Source organism: Triturus cristatus, chromosome 7, assembly GCF_964204655.1.
Source record: "Triturus cristatus chromosome 7, aTriCri1.1, whole genome shotgun sequence".
In the NCBI taxonomy this organism is placed as follows: Eukaryota; Metazoa; Chordata; class Amphibia; order Caudata; family Salamandridae; genus Triturus; species Triturus cristatus.
Genome location: NC_140590.1, coordinates 1,613,921,141 through 1,613,944,951, shown reverse-complemented (window position 1 = coordinate 1,613,944,951; position 23,811 = coordinate 1,613,921,141). Strand labels below are relative to the sequence as shown.

At 42.0% G+C, this 23,811-nt stretch overlaps 1 protein-coding gene across 1 annotated transcript in view; it reads left to right on the top strand.

Moving 5' to 3' along the window:
* The window catches only part of TTLL9 (tubulin tyrosine ligase like 9), a 93,490-nt gene that overhangs the window by 25,210 nt on the left and 44,469 nt on the right, over positions 1 to 23,811 (top strand). The window contains exons 3-5 of the mRNA XM_085619507.1: positions 20,133 to 20,225; positions 20,520 to 20,631; positions 21,517 to 21,702. Of these exons, the coding sequence (XP_085475633.1) occupies positions 20,133 to 20,225; positions 20,520 to 20,631; positions 21,517 to 21,702 (391 nt within the window). The remainder of the gene's footprint in view (positions 1 to 20,132; positions 20,226 to 20,519; positions 20,632 to 21,516; positions 21,703 to 23,811) is intronic.

Genomic DNA, 23,811 nt, shown 5'->3' with positions numbered 1-23,811 from the left:
TAATCGCAGCTACTGGCCATCGTCTGGGTCCTATTCCAGTTTGTTGCTTTCTTGGGTTGCTTGTGTTCTCATGCGAAGGAGACCCTGGTTTGGCAGTCGGGCTGAACTGTCCCAAATGAAGTAGGACCAAAACTAATCATTATATGTAAGGACTTGATGTAGAGTGGCACAGTGGGGGAGAAGCAATGGATTTGAATATGGTCCAGAGCGATCGCAAGGGGCTGTGATTAATTCCTGCATTCCATCTATCACTTGGCTGTAATTGAACACAGCCAGCACTCTCAGTCTAGGGCAATCCAGCAAGCTGATAGAAATGAAGCTCACTATGGAAGGCACATATGGTGCTCTCCCCTGTACCTCAGAGCACTGTCCTGGATCGCAAACCATAGCTACAGCGAACCATACCACAAATGATTTGATCGTCATGCACATCAAGGCCAAGGGTCAAAAGTACTCACTTCGTGGGAAGCAGGCGAAATCATCATAACTACCTCCATACTCTATAGGTAAGTGTCAGCACAGTGTCTATAGTCCTGATAAAAATGTAGCATTGGTGATGTATCTGAAGTGCAAGTTGTAACTGGCAGGACGTCCTGTTAACATCCGTGCCCAAAAGACACTTACATATACTAATCATGTTTCTTCTGCATTTCCTTGCTACACAGTCATGAATGGGGCTGTTTACTAAAGCTGAATGCAGCACTATTTTCTTTATAAAGCCTTTTTAGGTTGCAGCCTACCATACAGCGCAGCTGTGTGATATGCAAAAGACATCTTGGGGAGTGTCAGAGAGTTGGCAAGGGAATGCATTCTGCTTGTTACTTGCCATTGGCTTTTTGGTTTGTAACTCATGTTTTCTAGCTTTCCACTTGCTGGCTTTATTTGCTTTAGGCTGTACAGCTTGAGTTTGTACCGCCCCACACCAAAGCCTTGTTTACAGTATTATTCCACAAACTAATAAATCCTGTAAATCTTGTTCTTATCTCGGGGGGGGCACTAGAGGGCGCGCGACGGAATGGCTGCACATTAGTGCCGCTCTGCTGGTCAGGGGACATTATCCTAAAATATCTGCGGACCAACCGGACCCTGCAACAAGTAACTACAAAAAAGCACTGGCGGAAGATTGTCGCTACAAAAATACGCTATTATGAGGATGCAGAAACCGCTTCTCGCCTGAAAGCACCGTTTGAAGGTGGAGAGCTTCAGGTATGCTGGTCTGACAAAATGGCGGCGAGCGGGCACTGATAAAGATTGGGACTGCATATTCTGATACAGCGGACGAACCGGCCGGCGGGGGCTCACGGACTGCTATCTGTGGAGTGGGACGGTGCTGCGATCGATATTGGCGATTTTCAAGCCAAAGTGGAGGCGAGCGAAGCAGAGAGATCACACTGAGCTCGCTATAAAGTAAGTGCGGCTGCAGGTGGTGTGTGGACCCGGCGCGGTGTCACTCCCTCTCCTATATTCAACAGGCGCTACTGGGTCGCGGTCCGTGGGACGCGATTAAGCAGCAGTAAAAAAGTGCGGCAGTGTCTGGTGACAATATACAGGCGAATAGGTGGGCTACTCCACACTGCCACTTCACCAAAATCCAGAGCGGAGATGGAGCACAGGGTGAGCGTGCGTTCCAGCTCATGCACTAGAAAGTGCCGTGCGTGCTGCTGCTGCCCACACTACGGGAAGGAATTGTGAAGGGCAAATCAAGAACCGGGCTTACCGCTCACGCTGCGGAGTGCATCCTGCGGGAGAGTGCGATATTGTGAACGCTAGACTGCTATTGGGCCCATCATAGGAGTTACCGACACGCGATGCCCAGAACTATAATACGCTAATACCTGTGCAAGCTGCGAAGTGACGCATTGAGACTAGCCCGCCGAATTGCTCAACTAACTGCGTGCCTGTACCTACCTAAATACACTAGACGGGCTTAAGGAGATCATACCAGGGGAACCGAGGAGCGTGCGAAGGCCTACACAGTGACAGAATGGGAAAACAGGATAAGCACCATCCTAAACTGTCATTTGACACACGCCGCACACCTAGGGCCTCGTCGGTGCATTCTGACACGGAACTAGACTCCGCCACCGCCAAAAAGTTGACGATGGAAGACACACTGACAGATATTCAACAAAGCCTGAAGGCTATAGATGGCAAAATTGACGGTCTTACATGCCGGGTCGATAATATGGCAGCTAAACTTGATAAACAAGGGGAGCGGGTGGATGATGCGGAACAACGTATATCCGTGGTGGAAGACGAGACCAGTTCCACCACACGCAAATGCCTGGAGATGGAAAAAGTGCTGGAAGTTATAAAAAACAAAAATGAGGATTTGGAAGCGCTCTCGCGGCGCAATAATATACGCGTCATGGGTGTCCCAGAAAGCGCCAACACCGGGAGAATGGAAACCTTCATTGAAGACATGGTGCGTGATATCTTTGGCGCAGAGGCATTCTCTCCGGTATTTATTGTGGAACGGGCGCACAGGTCACTTGCGCCACAGCCAATTCCTGGTGCCCCAGCGAGACCCATCATTGCCCGCATCCTTAACTACAAAGATAGAGACACGATACTACGATTGGCAAGAGAAAAACAGCAAATAAACCATAAGGGTAATAATATCTCATTCTATCTGGATTTCATGGCAACAGTACAGGCAGCTCGGAAAGACTTTGCACCGGTGAAAAAGAAGTTGCGAGAGATGGGTGTTGAATACGCAATCTTATATCGAGTGCGACTGCGGGTGTCCCAGGATGGTCGCACTAAGAAACTGAGTACGCCTAAAGCAGCACAAGACTTTATCAAGACACTTGCTCTGAGGCATAAACAGCTAGGCCATACATCGGCGGAGCCGGACTCGGACTGACCATTTGGGAAGACATGGTAACAAGTATATATTGTACTGTACTGTTTTAATAGGCCATGTTTCGCCTGGTTGCATGCATTTCTAATACCAATATGCTAAGTTTCATGTTACTGTTAGATGCTGTGCTGGGACTTCGCTTGGAGCCTATTTTTTTTACTGGTTGTGATATTGAAAGGCGCCTCTGATGGCTATGCTACTGGGGGGCTCATTGGTGTTTACATAACGCATGGGACATTGTAAATTGCTTCCTGGCGTATTATACTTAGATGGAGCCACTGCGCCTTTACCACGACGTTAATAGGTATTTGCTCTTGAAATGCTACTGGTTTTTCTGTTTGGGTTATACACATTAGTGGTCCTTGTCCATCATAGGTTACCTGACCACATCTGCTACTGCAGATGAAGCAGCGTGCGCTTGGCGGTCCCCACAGTGGGTGTACCCCACGGCAGTTGAATTGATCTTTCTTTCGTTGACAGGGATATGTTGTTGGCAAGATTGGGATGCCAATGTGGGTGGGGAGCCTTGGGAAATGTTTCACGTAGTTTGTTTTGGAAGTTGGCTTGAAAGACACACTAAAGGTGATAATAGATTTGCCGAAGAGGCACATGAACAACAACTTAGGTACCGATTCTTATTATACATAAGGCACAGGACGACACCCACATTGTTAGGTATGCTACTATATGCCCCTGAATGAGTACTGGAGTAATGACCTCCTGTATTAACTTATTAACCTGGAATGTGGCGAGGCTTGCATAATCCCCAAAAAATACGTCAGGTCTTTGCATTTCTCGACAGGCACCATGTTGGAATAGCTTTACTGCAGGAAACGCATTTAGCTAAGACAGAATGGTTTACGATGGGACACAGGTGGGCTGAGCACGCCATTAACTAGTCATACTCTACCTACTCGAGAGGCGTGCTGATACTAATCAAGAAGGGTGCACAGTTCACTGTGAGCCACACAATGACGGATGACTGTGGGCGCTATGTGATAGTCACAGGGATACGATACTTAGAGGGCAGCATATTCAACTAGTAAACATCTATGGTCCTAATATAGACGACCCTGAATTTTTTAATGAGATATGGGCAAAATTAAGAAATATGCCAGAGATGGAGACATTGTGGGGTGGAGATTTCAACCTAGCCCTAGATGACAACTTAGATAGATCAGGCACTACTAAAGAACCTCATATTAGGGCAGTCCAAGCAGTACGTGAAGGAATGGAGGAATTTGATTTAACAGATGTATGGAGGCTGCGTAATCCGCACACTATGCTGGCTACACACACCTCATCCATTCATAATAGTTGGTCACGCATAGATTATTGTTTAACATCCGAGGCCACTAGCACATGGGTTAATTCTGTCCGACACTTACCGAAAACGCTATCCGACCATAATCCAATTCTACTCTCGATGAATGTTCCTAACTACATTCCACCACTGTTCATATGGCGATTTAATGCCAAGGCCCTACCGGACCCAACATACAATGATGCTATACACAGTGCCATTATAGAATACTTTCAATTAAACCAAGACACGGTAGACGACACTGGTTTATTATGGGAAGCCTTTAAGGCCACTATTAGGGGGTATGCATTAGCACACACATGGGCATATTTAGGGATATACGCACCCAACTTACCAAATGTGAAGACAAACTAAAACTTTTGGAACAGGAATATGCATACACTTCTGACAAGGCAATACTAGGTCAAATTTGTGAAACTTTATCAGACTACCAAGACTATGCGGACAGCGAACTTAAATACTTCATGAAACGGCAGGTGGCAAGAGCATATGGGGAGGGCGGCAGACTGGGACATATGCTAGCACAAAAAATCTCCCGGGACCGTACACCACACACGGTTATTAAAATTCGGGATTCACAGGGCACTCCACGGTATGATACACAAAGTATCCTTTCGACTTTTATGAAAACATATGGGAATATGTACACCACTCGTGAATTGGCTGACCCGCCGGAAATACTAGAATACTTGGAAGATGTGGCAATAGCCTGGTTATCCGACACCCAGCGAGCATATCTAGCACAACCCATCATAGTAGAAGAGGTCACTGAGGTGGTAAAATCTCTACCCAATGGGCAAGCACCCGGCCCAGATGGGTTTACAAGTGAATTCTACAAAGCATATATAGATCTCCTGGCCCCACATCTCATGAACATGTATGGAGATGCCCATGAGAAACAAATCCTTTCACCATCCCTGAGGGAAGCCTTGATTGTACCTCTCCTAAAGCCGGGTAAAGACCCTGACGATAGTGAGTCCTACCACCCATTATCATTAATAAATACAGACACCAAGATCTTGGCCAAAATGATTGCTAAACGAGACCGACTGTTAATATTGTTCTATCGGATCAATCGGGATCTATCCCATACCGGTCCACAGTCCATAACCTGAGAACCCTTTTTGCAATATCGCACCAACTTAATCCGTAATTAAAGGCTGCGGCGGTTCTGCTAGATGCTGCCAAAGCATTCGACTCGGTCGAATGCCCATATTTATTTACAGTGTTACGTAAAATGGGTATGCCTCCGATATTCCTGCAATGGATTAAAATACTATATACAAAACCCGTAGCATGTATTAGGATAAATAAATATGTTTCTGATGCAATAAACATAACACGGGGAACTAGGCAAGGGAGCCCGCTCTCCCCTCTGCTGTTTGCTATTGCGCTGGAACCACTAGCTTGTAAAATACGACAGCATCACAAAGCAGCAGCCTTACAATTCCCCCAACGCCCTATAAATATTTCTCTATATGTGGACGACATGGTCCTATATGTACGTGAACCTCACATCAATCTCAACATTATTACGCAAATATATAACATTTTATAGACACTCGGGCTTACAAATAAACTGGAGCAAATCCACTATAATTCGTTTGATGGATATTACGGAACCGCATCCGGTGGAATATCCGCTGGAGTGGCAGCGAGATCCAGTCAAATATCTGGGTGTCTGGTATCATAAAGACCCTGCAGAAGTCATAGGAGCCAATTATGGCACAACCATTAGGAAACTGGAAGACACCATTGAAAGAGGGCTTCATTTGCCGTTGTCCTTGGCGGATAGAATGGCACTGGTGAAGATGGTCATGCTTCCCAAATGTTTGTATCTATTTAATAATATTCCCATCACTCCCTCATGGGCGGTATTTCAATGTCTAAAAGCGTGCGTTACCTGCCTAATATGGGCTGGAAAACAAGCGCGAGTTGAACTACGGGCATTAACTTTACCTTATTCAAAAGAAGGATTTACAGTACCAGACTTCCTGCTGTACTACCTGTGTGCGCAAGCACAGTATGCGCACTACTGGTACCACCCAGTGCTATACTTCCCACATATGGCAGTGGAGGATGGTGACGCTCACCCAATACCGCTTCAGCACATTTTACCACATCCACGTACTCATGTACCGAAAAAAGAAATAAACACTATTTATACTACAAATTTGGCCTGGTGGAGAATGGGAAAATTAGCGCATAAACTTCCACTCTATGCCCCAGCACTGCCACTGTCAAATCACCCAGCGCTATCAGTAACTCAAGAAAAAGTGAGTATGTCCCTCCTGATGCAGGTTGGAATAGCCGAAATGGGGGACTTTTACCGAAATGGCACTGTCCAGACTGTGGTAAATAAAATATTACGCTCTCAGAATTTTTCAGAATATCAATAGGATCATGCATAAAGCAAGAGGCTGAGTCTGTGGTATCAGGTTCTAAAAGGGCTTTATTCCAATAACTCGAGTCAAAGGGAGAATATTACCATCACCAAAAAAGGATCTGGAAAGGGACTCAAAAGTATTCTCAATATTCTCAAAACATTATTCACAGAGTACAGTATATATACATTTCTCAATTGTACGTAAGCAAAAGAGCAAGAGAGAATGAGATAAGAGCATGTGGGCGTGTAAGTAGGCGTGAAGGTGGGCGTCCATGTGGGCGTCCACTTGATGATAATGGGTAATTTGTCATGTGTGGGTGGATACCTGGAGGGGGTTGCGTGATCTGCTGGAATTGTACTGGAACTTTACCTTACTTGTGCTCAACTCGAGCATGACGTGTGATAGACGTGCAACTAGAGGGAGAAAGGGACTTGACATTTAGCTCTACATGTGGAGACAAAAGTCTGGGGTTATGTCAACCTAATCCCAAATCATATCTAACATCCTATGTTTAAAGAACTATGTTATCCAAAAAGAAAGGTCTCTCGAACAAAATCTATTCTATACTGACTGTGAGTGCGTGTACAAGCGTCTAAGTGTCTACACTAGATGCGAGGGCAGAAATCTTCCATAGTAACAGGGCTATGAATTACTTGCATAAAGACAGAGAAGCCGGGCCCTTTGCTCGATAGCTGGAAGAATGTTTACTTAAACTACTAGACAGGAATGCATTGGGTAGGGAGCGGAGCAGATAATCTCGAAGGTGAAATACAGTTTTTGGCAGGCAACAGGCTGGAGTCAGGCACCGTTAGCCGCGCAGGGAATAGGACAAAGTTCATGGATACAGATGCGAGCTCAGACTGGAGCTTTCAGAGGCAGAAGGCAGGAAAAGGCTTAACGGCAGAATCAGGGCCTACTCGCCTGGACTGAAAAATGGGATAAATGAACCATATAAAGCCGGTGGCCTTTCATACTTAGAAATAGAATATCCGGCCCATTCATGGCGGATCTGAAAGAGGACATGTTGACGGTGGACGCACAAGTGTTTGCGTCTTCATAACTGGAACTGGAGGGAACATACATGTACTTGTGATTTATACATGAAACCGTTGGGGTCCAAGATAGGGGACATAACTGATCATAAAAATCCATATTTCCACAAGACGCTTGACGACTTAGATTATATTAGTAATCAGACTCTTCTTTTTCGATTTGCTTATCATAGACTCAGCAGGGCAGTCAAAGAACTATATTCGATCTTCCCAGAGGAGCCGGAAACACTACAAGCCCAGCAAATGATCATTACGGTCCAGCACAATGCACACTTAGTGTCCAAACTATATGAGTTATTACAGTCTGATACAGCTAGTAATACACGAAAAGCGCAAGATAGGTGGTCGAGTGTATTGGAGACACCCCTGACCGACAAAGAATGGGACATATGCTGTGCATTGACAGACATGCTCACCCCGAATGGCAACTTGAGACTAATACATTATAAATATCTTCATCAAATGTATCATACACCGATTAAACTGCAGAAATATGGGCTCCGAACTGAGGCATATTGTAAAAGATGTAAAGCTGATAATGCGGATTTTATTCATTTAGCATGGTTCTGCCCAAAGATCAGAGAATTTTGGGAAGAGATCGTGGGTCTTTTAAATGGTATTTTGGGAACTACTATAGAATGCACAATTTATACTTGCTTATTGAGTATAGTACCCACTCTTAGGTCGACGAAACGTACATTTTCTGTAATCGCTCTTTTACTGGCAAAGAGACGGATATCTATGAATTGGAATAGTTGGAAATGCCCCACACTTGAACAGTGACTGCAAGACTTGTGTTATTGCAAGGATACACTACGGACTTATGAGGAAGAACTGCCCACGGGATCCAAACCTAGAGACTACTGGAATCCTCTGTCAGCATATTTGCAAAACCGTCCTATTATGACATCAAATGCTAATATGTAAAGTGGGTAATTAGTCGCTATAGAATTAATGTCACACATTGAATTGCCTTGTATCTAATTGATGTGAATGTACTTGTACAAATTGCTGGTGCCTTGACAAGCCTGTAAGTTAACTTTACGTTGTATGTTGTTCTTTCTTTTGCCTTTTCTGTGCCAATTTAAAAAAAAGAAAAAAAAAAAAAAGAAATCTTGTTCTTATCTCGTCACATTTGCTGGGCATTTCAGAGACCAAGGTCAAGTGTCAAGCTGTGGCTTTGAGGGAGCCTTGTGTTTATTTTGCTTTCAGCTGACTTTGAAGTGAGAGCGTTTATGGAAAAGAGGTATGCCGCATGCTTTCTCCATGGAGCCTGCTTGTGTCCTTTTTTTAAATTTTATTTTAGACATCGCCATCTCAAAAGGTATCTTGTTCTTCCGCTGCACAAAATATTTGCCTTTCTTTCATGGGGCATAAAGTTTACTATTGGCATTGTGAGGGTGGGTGGAAGCATGAACGTTTCTAAAATCATGTTTGAAAACTATTACTTACAATAAAAAAGCTTGCACTGATGTACTAGTTACTTGCTTTCTTTCATGTCGATTAATAAATTCTTGCCCGATTTCAATGGGGTGGGAGACACATGTAAAGTTCTGGAGGGCACTTGCGTACCACACTGATTTAGTCTGATATGCTAGTACTATTAAGATGAAACAGTTCTGCATGTGAATGAAATATATTTTTGTAGAGACTTTTTCATATTTAACACGTTTTTTTGCAAAATTCCTCTTCTTTGGTGAGTCCATTTAATTTCTGAAACTGCCTTATTCAGGAACAAAGTACAATCTGCATTTCAGTCTTTGCGTCAGCCTAACATTTGGTGATCTTGGGCAAGTTACACTGTTTATGGCACATTCACTGTCAAGTACAGGATAAGATCTTTTCACAGGAAAGAGTCAGCCACATTGCAACACAATTTAACAATGCTTGGTTTTCACTTTGATATGTAAAGCATATGTTTTATTTATGACATCTGTGGCAACTCGTTTTAGAGAGTTGGATAAGTTTAAAGGCACTTTTTATGGAAGGTTTTGTGTTTGTTTAGTTACACAATAATTATGTATTCCGTCTGCAACTGTGCCTTGTTACGGAACACATATATTATTGGATATAAACGATTTCCTCATTTGTGCTTGCAGGCACTAGGGTCATGATTTGAATGGTGCAGCAGGTGCAGTGGCACATGGGCCAAGAGGTTTAGGAAACCCACTGTACACCGATTATTGCTATATTTTACTATTAAACAAGCAGTCACAAGTGCAGTTATCTTGCAGGCACTAGGCTCATGATTTGAATGGTGCAGCAGGTGCAGTGGAACACAAGGAGATGATGGACGGAGCGCTGAAACTTTTCAGACACTCACCCCCAGTCACAGATCTGGGTTGAATCCATCTTCATTCTTTAGCTCACTTCGCCACCCCAGTTCAGACACAGCTATATGCAAATCAGTCTTGACCCTGTGCCTCATGGGAACAGTCCAGCCTGAACTGCCAAGCCATGTCTTCCCTGGACCAGAAACAAGCATCTTGGGACTGGGTTCGGGCTAACAGGGCCCAAAAGCTCTAGGAAACCCACTGAACACCGATTATTGCAATATTTTACTGCTAAGCAAGCAGCTAAGTGCAATTATCTTGCAGGCACTAGGTTCATGATTTGAATGGTGCAGCAGGTGCAGTGGCACAGGGGTCAAAAGCTTTAATAAATCCACTGAACACTGATTATTGCTATATTTTACTACTAAGCAAGGAGTCACAAGTGCAGTTACCTTGCATGCACTAGGCTAATGATTTGAATAGTGACGAAGGTGCAGTGGAACAGGGGCCAACAGGTGCAGCAGCTGCAGTGGCACAGGGGCCAAAAGCTCTAGAAAACCCACAGAATACAGATTATTGCTATATTTTACTACTCCCACCAACTTAGAACCCGCTCTGGCCACTATCTCCCCACTCCCTACCGACCATCTGCTCCCTGTGGCACAGTTCGACCGCAGCCTCCTCCACCGCAGTGCTTCCTGACCCTTCCCTTATCCTCTCACGGGTTTCCTCCCTCACAGGCTTCCACTTCTCCTTACCTAGGACACTGGCACACCATAAAAGTGTACAGATCACCTTTTTTTACAATACGGGCACCTTTTATAAAAAGCATTTAAAAGTTCTATTAAGTATTTCAGTGCTTTCTAAAAGCACCAGTTATATTACACAAAGACACTTTTTTATGGCAGTGGGAAGATTACATGATTTGGCCAGGATCACAGGATGTTGAGCCGAGACTCAAACCCGTTCCCCAACTCGGCAGTTCTTTCCGTTATTTCACATCTTTATCATAGTCATCTGCAACATGTACCAAAAGCATTGACAAAGACAATATATTTCGCACAGGTAAAACCTATTGACTTTGCCAATTCTTGTTCTTTATTAGTACATATAATATGATCTTCAAATTCATACCTTCAGGGTGTGCGCTGTATGAAAACTTTTCCAACATTTGATTTTACTAAAATTGTGTCCATGTAGATTAGCAACCCCGGCCAGCAAAAGGATGCACATAACTGACTTTCCTCTTAGTTCACTATTGGCATTTCTTCCTAAAAAAAAAAGTAAAAAATACTTGCACTGATTTAATCTAATGTACTACTACTTAGATGAAACAGTTCTGCATGTGAATCAAATAATTTTTTAAACATTTTTAAGATACTTTTTCATATTTTACACGTTAGTTACAGAATGTCTTTAAAAATAAAGGTGGCTCAAAAGTTACCTGCGCAGGACACCCTTGTTACTTGCTTTTTTTCATGTCGATTAACTTGTAAATAAATGCTTGCCCATTTTGAACAGGGGGCTGCATGCAAAGTTCAGGAGTGCGCCTGTGACCCCACACTATAGATCTACAAGGAGATTATAAAATTAGATTATACAGCGGAGCTGGCTTTAGTGCAGCATAGCTGCGAGTAAACTAAAAAACACGCTATAACTTAGTCAATGCTGGCTTTGTCTTACAGCTTTTTTCCTTTACTTTCAGCTACTTGCAGCATGGCTAAAAAACATTGGCAAAGCCGATAGATCTCACATAGGGAAGACCTATTGGCTTTTCCAATGCTAGTTTATTGTTTGCTGCCAGTTTTATTGTTACATTACTGCTGGTGTGGGTATGCGCTCAACACAACCATCAGAAGTTCTGTAGTCTTACTCTCCTCAGTCTCTTACACTGTATATCAAATACATATTATTTCACAACTATAAACAATAGTCATTACAGTCTATATCATTTTTTTAAAAACATTTTACTAACTTTGAGCTTAGAAATTAAGAGTGTCAGTCAGCAGTATTAGGCATACAATATATGGTGCCATTTCCCAGATATCATTTCTATATTTGTCAGGATAGGGAAAATCATCTTAAATGGGTCTCCGCCTTGTCGCGTCCCCTTCATGCTTGCTCAGCAACAGTACCTCATACTGGTACTCATGCACACATTTAATCCTCTGTCCATGAGGTCTCTGTCCTTGGTCTTTCTGTTTCAAGTTTGCAGGGTTGTGTCTTCATCATCTGTGCACCCAGATGTTGCCACTGACTACCACCTCCAACCATCCAAACCTTAAGATGTTTCATATCTCATTGACGTCTGTGGTCGTCATTCCCATCTTTTAGTTTCTGTACTATAGCATCACAAGCCCAGGGCAGTTCTCTCTGTTTCTTCTACTGTATTTGATGTCCCATATTGTACTTTGTAGTTCTACTCAGGCGCCAATTTCCTTTTCCCATCTCCTGGTTTCAGGGGCTGTAACAGACTTCCATGCTTTCACAATACATTATGTTGCTAATACTAGTCCCAAATAAATTACATTGGTACTGTTTTCGTTTTCTGTGGTCTATGTCTAGGCACTTCTCTGGTTTCAGCAGGCTGGTATATTCAATGTGGCCTTTACACAATATTCAGCTAGGATCGGGAATGAACAAACCATATGGAAAAAAAACCTGCTCTCCATCACTGAAACTTGGATGTGGGTCTGCTACGGGAGGATTTATTCTGCCCACTGTTTTTGGGGTGAGGTACATCCTATGTAATATGTTAAATTACTATAGTTAAATCTAGCATCTCTAGAAATCTTAGGGGGATAACTCAGTAGCAATTTAATTTCTTCCTCATTTCGCTCTCTGTCGATATGTCCAGCCAGTATATTTTGTAGACTCCCAGAGTTTCCCTTAGTAGCCTCTATAAGTGCCCGAGATAATATTGTAAAATATTTCTCACAGATCCCCGCATCAATAGGGCCTGCATAACAATATTTATGGAAGGGTATAGGGGATTCTCTCCCCAAATTACATGTAATACTCTTATTACTTTCTCGTATCTAAGGAATCGAACAGGTAGTAGTACCTCGTGAAAACATATTAGGTCTTAGATCAGACTATGTCAGTTTCATGCATGCCCCTCAGTGTCCTGATTCCCACATCATCCCAGACACGCAGCCTTTTTTTCATTTTGAGCTCTTCTTTCCAGGCAATTTGTTGAAAAAAATATTGGGTGCATCTAAGGCATTCAGCCCAGTTTCTTCAACCACCTGCACTTGTGTTATACAGTGGTATTCAGCAGCAAAATCAGTTTTGTGGCTGGGGTCTTTGGTCTAAGGAATAGGTCCAGTAACCCCTTTTGTGTGATCTGCGTGGACACGACCAGTTTTCTGAAAGGGTGAATCGGAGAGCCAGCCATAGTAACTGTGCCGCTATGTAATAGAGTTCTTAGTACTTCCAAGCTGCTCCATTAGGTCGGCAATTGAAGCTTACATAAGGCCACTCTGGGGCTACGAGTTTTCCAGATTTGTATTAGTAATATAAAGTCAATTTCCTTGAAAAATACAATAGACATGGTTATATTACAGTTTTGCCACCACTATTCTTCCTATCATTGACGGAGGTACCTACCTCCAGAAGGCCGTGTTACTTCTGAGGGCTATTGACGACTTGAAGGTATTACCGCTTTTGTTCTCATCTCCAGTGTGATATACCTTCGTGCCTAGGTGCCTGAATGTATGCTGTTCACTTTTCAGTGTGTCGTGGACTTGAAGATGAGTTTCTTCATCTGGATTCTTTCTTATTGGAAATATGCTGGTCTCGGACCAATTCACTCTGAGCCCTGATATGTTGCTGAATCATTCAATTTTGTCAATCTTTAAGTTAAGCCCTTGATTGACATTCTCAAGATATAATTTTTTTTATTGCCAAATAATGATATGTCATTTATACTTTCATGTAGGGTGATACCATTATCTTTGCTTCCATAGCGTCTTATGTTTGCCCATGGTTCTTTGACTAATGCGAATACTGATTGTGACACAGGAAATCCTTGTTTCGTCTCCCTGCCTTTGCTATTGTTCTCATATTATGTGGCCCACTCAGACGCTTGGTACTTGTCTGGTATACAACAGCATCAGCCATTTAGCCATATTTTCTCTTAAGCCGGTTGTCATTTTACCACAAACACATAATTCCTACTATCAATATTGAAGATTTTATCCAAATCTATAGTTACCACCCATGGTGCTGGCGCTGTGTCAGGACGTTTTCCTAAGACATGGAATGGATGTCGTATATTCAAAGAAGTGTTAAGCCCAGGTACAAACTCACCCTGGTCTGATTAAATGGTGTGAGGCAATATGTTTGGTATTTGATAGCTTTGAGTATCTTGTAGTCTGTGTTTAAGATTGACAAGCATTTGTAAGAGTCCACATTTTATGTATCAGTGTCCGGCTTAGGAAGAGACACAGTTATCACATCTTTAGTGGGGGTAGAAAGTGCACCATCTACATTCGCTGATATGTGCATCCCAGTAAACTTTGGTGTTAGAATGTCTACCAGTGCTGTGTAAAGTTCAGTGAGTAGCCCATCTGTTCCCAGCATCTCTCCTCTCACTAAATCAGCAATTGATCTGGACTGTCAGTTGTATGTCCAATGGATCTAGCTTGCTTTCCAGCTCTCCTGTCGTAGCTAAATCCTTTGGTGTGTGTAGTGCAGAATAGTCATTTTTGATTGACTACTTCCTAGGTGTGCTTTGCTAGATATGTCCCCTTCCTCTTGTTTCTTTGCAATACAAAGTCTATAATCCAGGCAATACAATCAGTTTATCATTCCTGTCGCATCTCTCAGGGAGCATTAATCTCCAGACTTTATGTACGCTTTCTAGTGTATCAGGTTGACTCTATGTTTAGAAGTGCACCATGTGATATGATGTGATGTTGTTATGTGGAGCCTGTGATTACTTTAAATTTCTTTTATCAAAGCGCTTGACACTGACAGTTCATTGTCCCTAAAATAGTGTGGAATCTCATCACCTGTCATGCTTAGAATTGCTGTCTTTTAAAGTAGAGACCTCTAATTCGGGATGTCGGATCGTCCCACCAACAAAACCTATGTGGCATGATATGGGCATACAGAGGTATTCGATTTTTTGAACCTTGAAACATTCAGTGACCTGGAGCTTCCAACAATTGTGCTATCCTTATCACTGGTGAGGACGATAGAGGCGGATGAGGCCTATCTCTGACCACATCACTTGTTACATTTTAGTCGACTATCAGTGTCATCTGTAGATGTGTGTGTATATAGCCACATATAAAGATAACCTCTCAAGGAATGGGTTTTTGGTCAGTGTTGAAAGCATATCTACTAGCACCAGAATTGTCCTCTCCATCTCCGAGTTAATGCAAGGTCCTGCTCTCCACTGAGATGTCCTTATAATAAAACAATTTGTAGTACTTTTCTATTGACATGTGTGGGTTGGGATGAGGCTCCATTATCACCCGCCCTATAAAGTTAAATGGGCGTGGAAAGAGTTGCGTTTTTCCATTTTCACTCCCATAGGAAATTTTGTTTCCACCTACAACCCAAACCGCTGAACGGATTTACACTTAAATTGATATGAAAGTTGAACTTTACTCAGGAACTGTATTTGGTGGTTTGGTGTAAATTTATTCATAAGCGTTTAAAAAAGTGATGAGCCGGCTTTAAAGTTTTTACACTTTTGAGCATCTCTGCCATTTGGGATCAACTGGTCTTTTAAGAGTCCAGAAATAAAAATAAAAAAGTTAATCCAGTTGGATTAGGCGGGCTTTTCTCCTGTTGTTCCTTTTTAATGTGTGGTTCCAAAGTTCGTAAAATGGATCTGATTGATTGGATTGGTTGCTGGTAGAGAAATATTTCTCTTGCGGCTGCCATTTCAGGACATGGGACATGGTCACCATGTTCTAAATGTAAAAGTCCACAAAAGGGCCCCTAATGGCGGGGGGTGGGGATGGGGCTTCAAAGGGCCTCCCATGAAGTAAATAGGAAAAAATAATGTAAAATAAGTTGTGGGATAATCCTTTTTTGAGATGCTTGAGATCCCATCCTCTAAAGCAGCGGCAAGGTCCATTGTACCAAAACACATACCACAGATCCAGGACAGCACTTTAAGACTAAGAGTCAGGTACACAAGGATCCAAAAAAGGTACCACAAATCCAGGGAAAGCTTCATGCCCAGCAATTTGAACCTAGGGAAATGATTTCCACCACAAATTAGACAGTCCTTGTGGAGCTACATTCTGCACCAGCCATTGTTCCAAAATGACTAACACATGCCTGTTATGATGCCATGATCACACTTCAGCTCTGCTCCATACTAATGAAAACTCACCTGCTCTTTTAAGTATTTAACTTGTATTTGCAAAATATCAGTATTTGCTTGCAGCTCTACTAGAATGCCCTCCGCTTCCTTTACCCTGCTAGTGAATTTGCCCACATCTGTCATTACTGTATCGATTTTATGTTCTAGTGATACTCTTGTGTCTGTAATGGCTTTTACATTCTTATCCATCTTTTTTTCTGTGATGATTCATTGTGAAGCGCAACCATTTCTCGCTCTTCTTGCATGTAATCTTCTGCTATTTTCCACTGTTTGGAGAAGTGTGGCTCAATGTGGAGAAGTGTGGCTCAATGATTAAAGCGGCAGACCCTGATGCAGAGGTCTAGCCCGGGACCAGGGTTCAATTCCCCGCCTCGGCGGATCTTGGGGTCAAAAATTCCACAGACCTGATAATTCTCGCCTCGGTGCCTATTCCAATCATGGAGTCCCACTCTGCAACTCTGGGCAATAGCTTGCTTAATCTCCACAACGGCCCCCACAACGCTAAGGATGCCTGGCCTCCACCTTGGGGGTGCCCAGGAGTGGACGCCTCACAGGGAAAGCCAGGATGGGTTCCACAGCGGTATTCGTACAAGCGCCTTGAGACCCTTGCGGGTCAGTAGTGCGCTATACAAGTATTAAATTTACATTTACATTTACTGTTTAAGTTAGATAGAGACAGGGTCTAGTGCTTTCCTGGTCTTGTTGTGCCCATGTTCTTTTAGTATGTGGGTCTTTAGTGCTCCAATTATCCTGGTTATGGGTATATGTACACTATGATGATTTGAGCTCAGTATTTAAGTGATCAGTGCCACAACATTAATTTGCATGAAAGTCCCAACATCCACGTGTTTCCTATAAGAGACATGAAATAACAGTGAGAACAATTTCATATGACACAGGAAAGAAGAGTGAGTAATCATTGAGAGGTGGCTCTACTGTGTTCTCACTCAGTCCACAACTCCACTTTTTAAGGCCCCTATCAACCACACATTCTTCCATGAGTTGCCTATCAAATTGAGTTCTTTGACCGCTCCTCACCACACCTCCTTTAGGAAGGTTTTGGTCAGTGTGGTTCCCTTTTTTTTAGTTTCTTCTCTTATCCTATGTCCTCTAGCCATGTCCCTGGTCTGCCCTGATGATGATCTTTTTTTTTTTGTTGTCCTTGCAGTACAGCCCGTCTCTCAATCAGTTCAACAGAAGCGCGTTCTGATCAATGTTTTCCCGTGGAGTCCTCATTCTGCTGCAGGGGTGGCTTTCAGACCCTTACTAGATTCAATTCCCATTGCATGGTCTTTGGCTTTGTCTTAAAACCCATGGTGTGCCTCCAATAAGCATCTTCTTGTGGTTTTGGGAAGCAGGTTTGATGCCTTACAACCCATCCCACTTTGAGTTCTCTACAGGCCAGTTGGGCCTATCCCGCCACCACTCACTGTTCTCTTTGCTCAACCCTGTCCACGTACTTCTAAGTTGGACTGTGTGGGGCTCCTGGTCAGTGCCGCATAATCATTTTGGGAGCCTACTGCGGGTGCTATTAGGCTCAGCTATCAGGACATTAGGCCTTCAGTTCTGGCTTGTGTTTTTCGCTAGTCTTCTCTTCATGTTTCTGCCCCCAACCCATGGCCAGACCTCAGGGGGTCCATATTAAAGGTAGATTGACAGAGTGTGTTGGTTCCTCAGCTGTCTTGCCTTCGAACTGTGTCACAGTTCAGAGGCCTGGTTCATTTTGTTGTGGCTGCCATCTTGGAGAATACAGCAGTTGGCTTCATATCGGTGTTTGGCCGTTTGCAAGGTTTTCTATTCTGACTGTGGCCCTGTGCTGAATCCCCCAAGCACCAGGGCCCACGGGAAGCTAATTTGTGCCTTTCCAGAAAGCCGATGGTACAGGATTAAGACACATGCATGGGGTGACTGGTGAAGAGCTCGTTCTTACATCTCCCACTCCCTTCCTCGCTGGCCACGCCTCCAACTGGGCAGCCATTCAAGCCTCTCAAGTCAACAATTTATATGAAGAGAGAAGAGAATTAATATTTGATGCATTACATCAACAGGGGAACACAGATTGGACTTTATTTTCCCAGTAACTTACTCCACTATATAGTATGACCATAGAAAAGAGAATGTCACTTACTGTGAGTGACTGTTAAAAACATGACTGTATTGGGGCTGGATTCTTCAAATATTGTTTAAGAATAATTTATTATTCTCATTTTGATACTCTTAATTTATTCACATTCAGATATATGGTGAAGACAAGGTGCAGGTCATTACACATATTTGATCTGTGGAGCAAAATGTGTAAAATGTTTTAAAGTTTGCTTCATTATGTTTAACTTTCAAAGCCAATATAAAAACTTCTATATTTGAATTGTTTGGATTTCTGGAATGAAGTTTTCAGATAACACTTACCAATTGTATACCAATATACAGAACTTGTTATATCAGTATTTATCAGTGTTTCGTATTTGCTACAATGACTCACCTGGCTACAGCAGAAAACGATGACATAGTCTGTAACCTAGGGTCTCCAAGTTCTCTTGAGCTGTTATTCAGGTCTATTCTGCAAATTTTTGAAACGTGACACATCCTTTATATGAGGAACATTGCTTTGTCATTAGATATTTGATCACATCATGCCCATTTTACAAATGGTTTCAATTCAAGCAAGATTGATTTAAAACTCTTCCTATATTACTCATAAAGTTTTACTCACACAGACCCATCTTTCTGTTGATTAAATGAAACATTTCTGGAGGCCATCTGTCATTCCCAGACTAAGAAGTGTAGGAAAGAAAAACAAGACAGCAGAACTTTCCCATCTTTGCGCCCACAATCTGGAATCCCCATATCCATCTGGACCACCTCAACTCTGCTACAATTTAGGAAAGAGTTGAAGACTCACCTCTTTAAAGAACAGTACATCACAATGCATTAATCGTCAACTTCCAAGCTTTTTTTACTCGTTGACTTTATGCTTGTTTTTGACCCTGCATAGAGCTCCTCTATCTATTGGCTAGGTTTGTGCTATAGAAATACGACATACATTCATAGTGGGGAATCAATTCTGGTGGACCCCCCTGGGCTCTGAAACTAGAATTCTTGAAATGCATTTTCAAACTGAATTACACTTATTGCCATTTAATCAATTCCTCCCTCTTTTGACTTTTTAGTTCAGGAAATTTATTGTTGAACCTACTTCTAATACTGCTTCTTTCGCTGATATTTCACTCTTATTTACGGTCCGGTCTCCCCCTTTTACTTTTTCTACTACCCTTTTGTCTATCACATCCTTGTTTAAATATCCTCCTATACTTGTCACACTATCTTGATCAAGCGTTTCTTACACTTTATTACTGTGTTTTTTACAATGCACCTGTTCATATCACTTCTTTCACCGTTTGTCATTAATTTAATTTTTTTTGTTTCCCTTGTTATATTTCACTTTCACAAGTATCTACAATTATATGCCCTCCCTGTTGAATACTGCCCCTTGTTTTTATTACCTAGCTAGCTGTTTTATCTTTTTTATTTGTAAATGTGCAATATAGTCAATGTTCCTTTGTATATCTGCATCGGTTTTCTTTTTTTCTTTTGGTCAGTTGTGAATAAGGGTTTCTATTGAAAAAAGCTCTAAAGCCCTTTGGCCATTTTTGAACACCGAAAACAATAACACAATACAGTACACTACAATCTGTGGAAGATTTGCATTGTGCAGCAGGGCTTTTTGGACCCGTCTGAACGCAGTATGTACAGGTTTGTGTGAAGGCACAGCTATCTTCTGATTGTGTATACTCCTGTATAGTGTAAACCAATGCAGACCAATTCATAACTCTGTTGAATTACACCTGTGTAGTTTTCTTCCAAAGGGTTAACCTATTTGTATTTCACAGGGAGCCCAGGCCCTTCATTCGATTCAAGTGTGCACTCAACAACACTATTCTGGACGTTCTGCGCCACCGACCTGGCTGGGTGGAAGTGAAAGAGTAAGAACAGGCCAGTGTTGGCCACCAAGCAGGGAAAATATAAGGTGTAATATACCTGCCAGCTGCTTTAGATTACACATCACCTTCCATATTGAAGGGCAATTTTCAGATAGGGTGATGTATTATAATGAAGTGGGTTAACTATGGGTGGGCAGTATTGAGGTGTACTTTCAAGAGATCTTATAAAAGCAAAGTTGGCTGTGCTAGGGTGGAAAAATGGAGAGACCTTTCTTCACATTGCTTTGCTCACAATTGATCTATTTAGATACTGTTTGTGTTTTCCTTTCTCCGCAGTGAGGGTGAGTGGGACTTTTACTGGTGTGATGTGGGCTGGCTGAGAGAGAACTTTGATCGCATCTATCTGGATGAACATGTTCGTATATGCCACTTCCGCAACCACTATGAGGTAAGTCTTTCACAGGCATTGAGAAAAGAAGCATACTTGGGCTGCTGGCAGGAAAAGTAGATGTGTAACCCTAGTGAAAGATAAGCAGAGGAGCGTTTGGAACTAAGGCGGATTCTGAAGAGAAAAAGAGAGTACTCTTAGAGACTGATTGTCTTGGGAAAAGTGAGTCCATGGCAGTTATGGAACCATTGTAATATAAAAAATACATGGAGATCTTTTATGGACTTCACATTGAAATCTGAAGAGTTAAAAAAAGATATATTAACCAGTCTTTTTAAAAACATTCCACCCCGCCAATATTGTCACTGTACAATTATGAGTCAGTGTTTCATATACATTCGATCATTGTAGGCAGATTGTGGACAAAATATTGTGGGCGCATTTTGATGGTGTAAGGTTTATCACTCCACCATCTTCAGGATCTTAATTCATATGTTTTTCTGTCAATATTACATAAAGCACATGAACCAAAGTTTACAACACATAAAAACAATCGAAAAACAATAAAACGACACAATTATAATCCACATATACACATGCATTTATCTTCTTTTTTTATCCACATTTTTCACTTTAAAATTTCTCTTATAGCTATTTTAAAGACTTATACCTTTGCACAGTTTCACAGCATCCAGAACTTAGAGACGCACCCTTGCGCACTCACTCACTCACTCACTCACTCACCCACTCACCCTCCCTCCCTCCCTCTTATATGAAAGAGGAAGGAGATCAGTCTGTCAGGACATAAACTAGATCTCATAACCGTTAAGGTGGCATCATTAACATTTGATCTGCAAATCAATTCCTCAGAAAGAGAGTAAATTTACTTAAATGTGGATTTTCTCCTCAATATTCCTAAAACACAGCTGTTTTGCATCCTTCCAGTTGACTCGTAAGAACCTCATGGTGAAGAACTTGAAACGGTTCCGAAAAACTCTGGAAAAAGATGGTGGAAAAAATGAGTCAGCCAAGTGTGACTTCTTCCCAAAGACCTACGAGCTGCCATCTGAGTATCATCTGTTTGTGGAGGAGTTTAGAAAAAACCCCGGAATTACATGGATTATGAAACCGGTAAATGGGGTCATTGGGGGTGTAAGATTTGAGATGGAGTTGAAATTTTGTTCCTGCATCTTGATCCTGCAGGAGTCCATGGCTATTAACAGGTGCAAAATGGGAAGTTATACATTGGAGGGCTAGGGTTTGAGAACTCTGTTGCTCAAATTTAAGGATTGAGGAAGGGGGACGTAAAGCTTTTCTCACTTTGTCCTAGATATTTCATTAGGAGGCATACGTCACCAGTCATGTTTTTTTTCATCTATGGGAATGGATAGGACAGATGATGTGGGAACTACAGTTTTCCGTTTGTGGTGATGCACATTCATAAGATGAATGGAGAAGAGACTACAGTTGTTCTTAAAACGCGAATTCATAAGATTAATGGAAAAGAGACTACAGTTGTTCTTATTGTGCACATGGTAACCTCTGCCAAATAGGCAGTGGGTTGGTGGGGGGGGGGGGGTTTCAGCAGTAAATATTCCATGTAGGAGACATAATATTGAGCAAATTTAGTTTATACGCAAGGTCTAATTTAAAGAGTACCTTAAGGAGAGGGTCATTATGACAATGAGTTAAACCTAAAAAATTATAATTTCTAGATTTGCATTTGAGGGAAACTCATAAATCGTTTAGCAATGTGCCATTGTTATTACGTTTTCAACTTAAACAGAAAACTACCTACATATTTTATTCACCTTTAAAAAGACATTAGACAATACAATTGATTTACTAAAAAACTAATGTAAAAAACTCATAGCCATCAAATCAAGTTCTATACTCTAACATACATACAATTTCCCTAATTTGTGCATATTTAGCATTCAGTAAAATTAGTCATGGCTTCAAACTTTACCTATACAATTATTTCAAATCTGAGCATATCAATAATATGTTAATGAAATTAACGCAAAGGATAAGTTCTGCTCATTGCAGATTTTCCAAATACCCTATGTGTTTCTTAAGTGTATAATGTACAAGAATCAGCCTCGCTTCTCTCGAGGGCATAGTCTCAAGATGGACTACGCAATAATTCATAATGATGTATTAGAAGTTATGCCCATTTGGTACCTTTTTATTTTCACAAAAATCCATATCAGTTTTAAAACTTCTGTGTTTTTTTTTGCTTATTGAGGCATATCTTCAAAATCTAGTTTGAGGCACGGGATTTCAATAATTCCGGGTGGGGTTCCATTGTTACTGCACTGCACCCTACCAGTATCTTAAGCTCTGATATCGCATCCTTATCCTCCACTAAATTGAGTTGATCAGGCAGTGGTGATGCATTTTTATTGGGACAGGGTGGAGAGACTAAAAGTGTACAATGCCAAAGGAATGAGTACATGAACCAGGTGAAGAGATGCAGAGGGGACAGATGGTGAGCAAGTGGGGACATGTAGCATTGCGACACACTATGGAGAGATATGAAAGTTCAAAGGAACTGTGGCTGGGTGGTAGAGACTGGAAGGGCACCGTGGGTGAGCATGAAAGGTAGAGTCATAGCATTGATGGCAGAATAGGCAGAAAAGAGGGGGCATAGGAGGGGAGCAGATTGACAGGGCTCGCACAAATTTGTTTTAGAAACATAAAATATTGATAAATGCCATACTGCACTAATAGTGAAAGAAGGGCACTTTATGCAAAGAGAGGGGTTATGCAGGTGAAAGTAGAGGAATTGATGTTTATGATTCTCTATTTAAAACAAATATATTTTACGAAAATTGCTTGTTGATAGTTGAAAGGTTGATGTCATCGATTCTGGTCTATATTTCATCTGGGCTCAGTTAACTTACCATTTTCAACTCTCTGAAAATGACTTCATGGAAAATGTTTTAATTGGGAGAAGCAAAGAAAAACATCTTGGTCACAATTTGGAAAGTTACATGCACAGGCTCGGAACTGTGGAGGGAGTATATGAAGGGGTGGAGGATGGTGGGATGTGTACATCTACATTAGACTTCATGCTAGACATTGTTGTTGGCAAATCATTGGTACAGCTGAAACTACACAGCTAATTAGTAGAAGTGGAGGGGGTCGCTCATTTTGAAATTGGAAGAGAAGATACAGCTTTCATGATAATACTAATGATTAAACTACATTACATTACTACACCCAACCGCCTGTCTT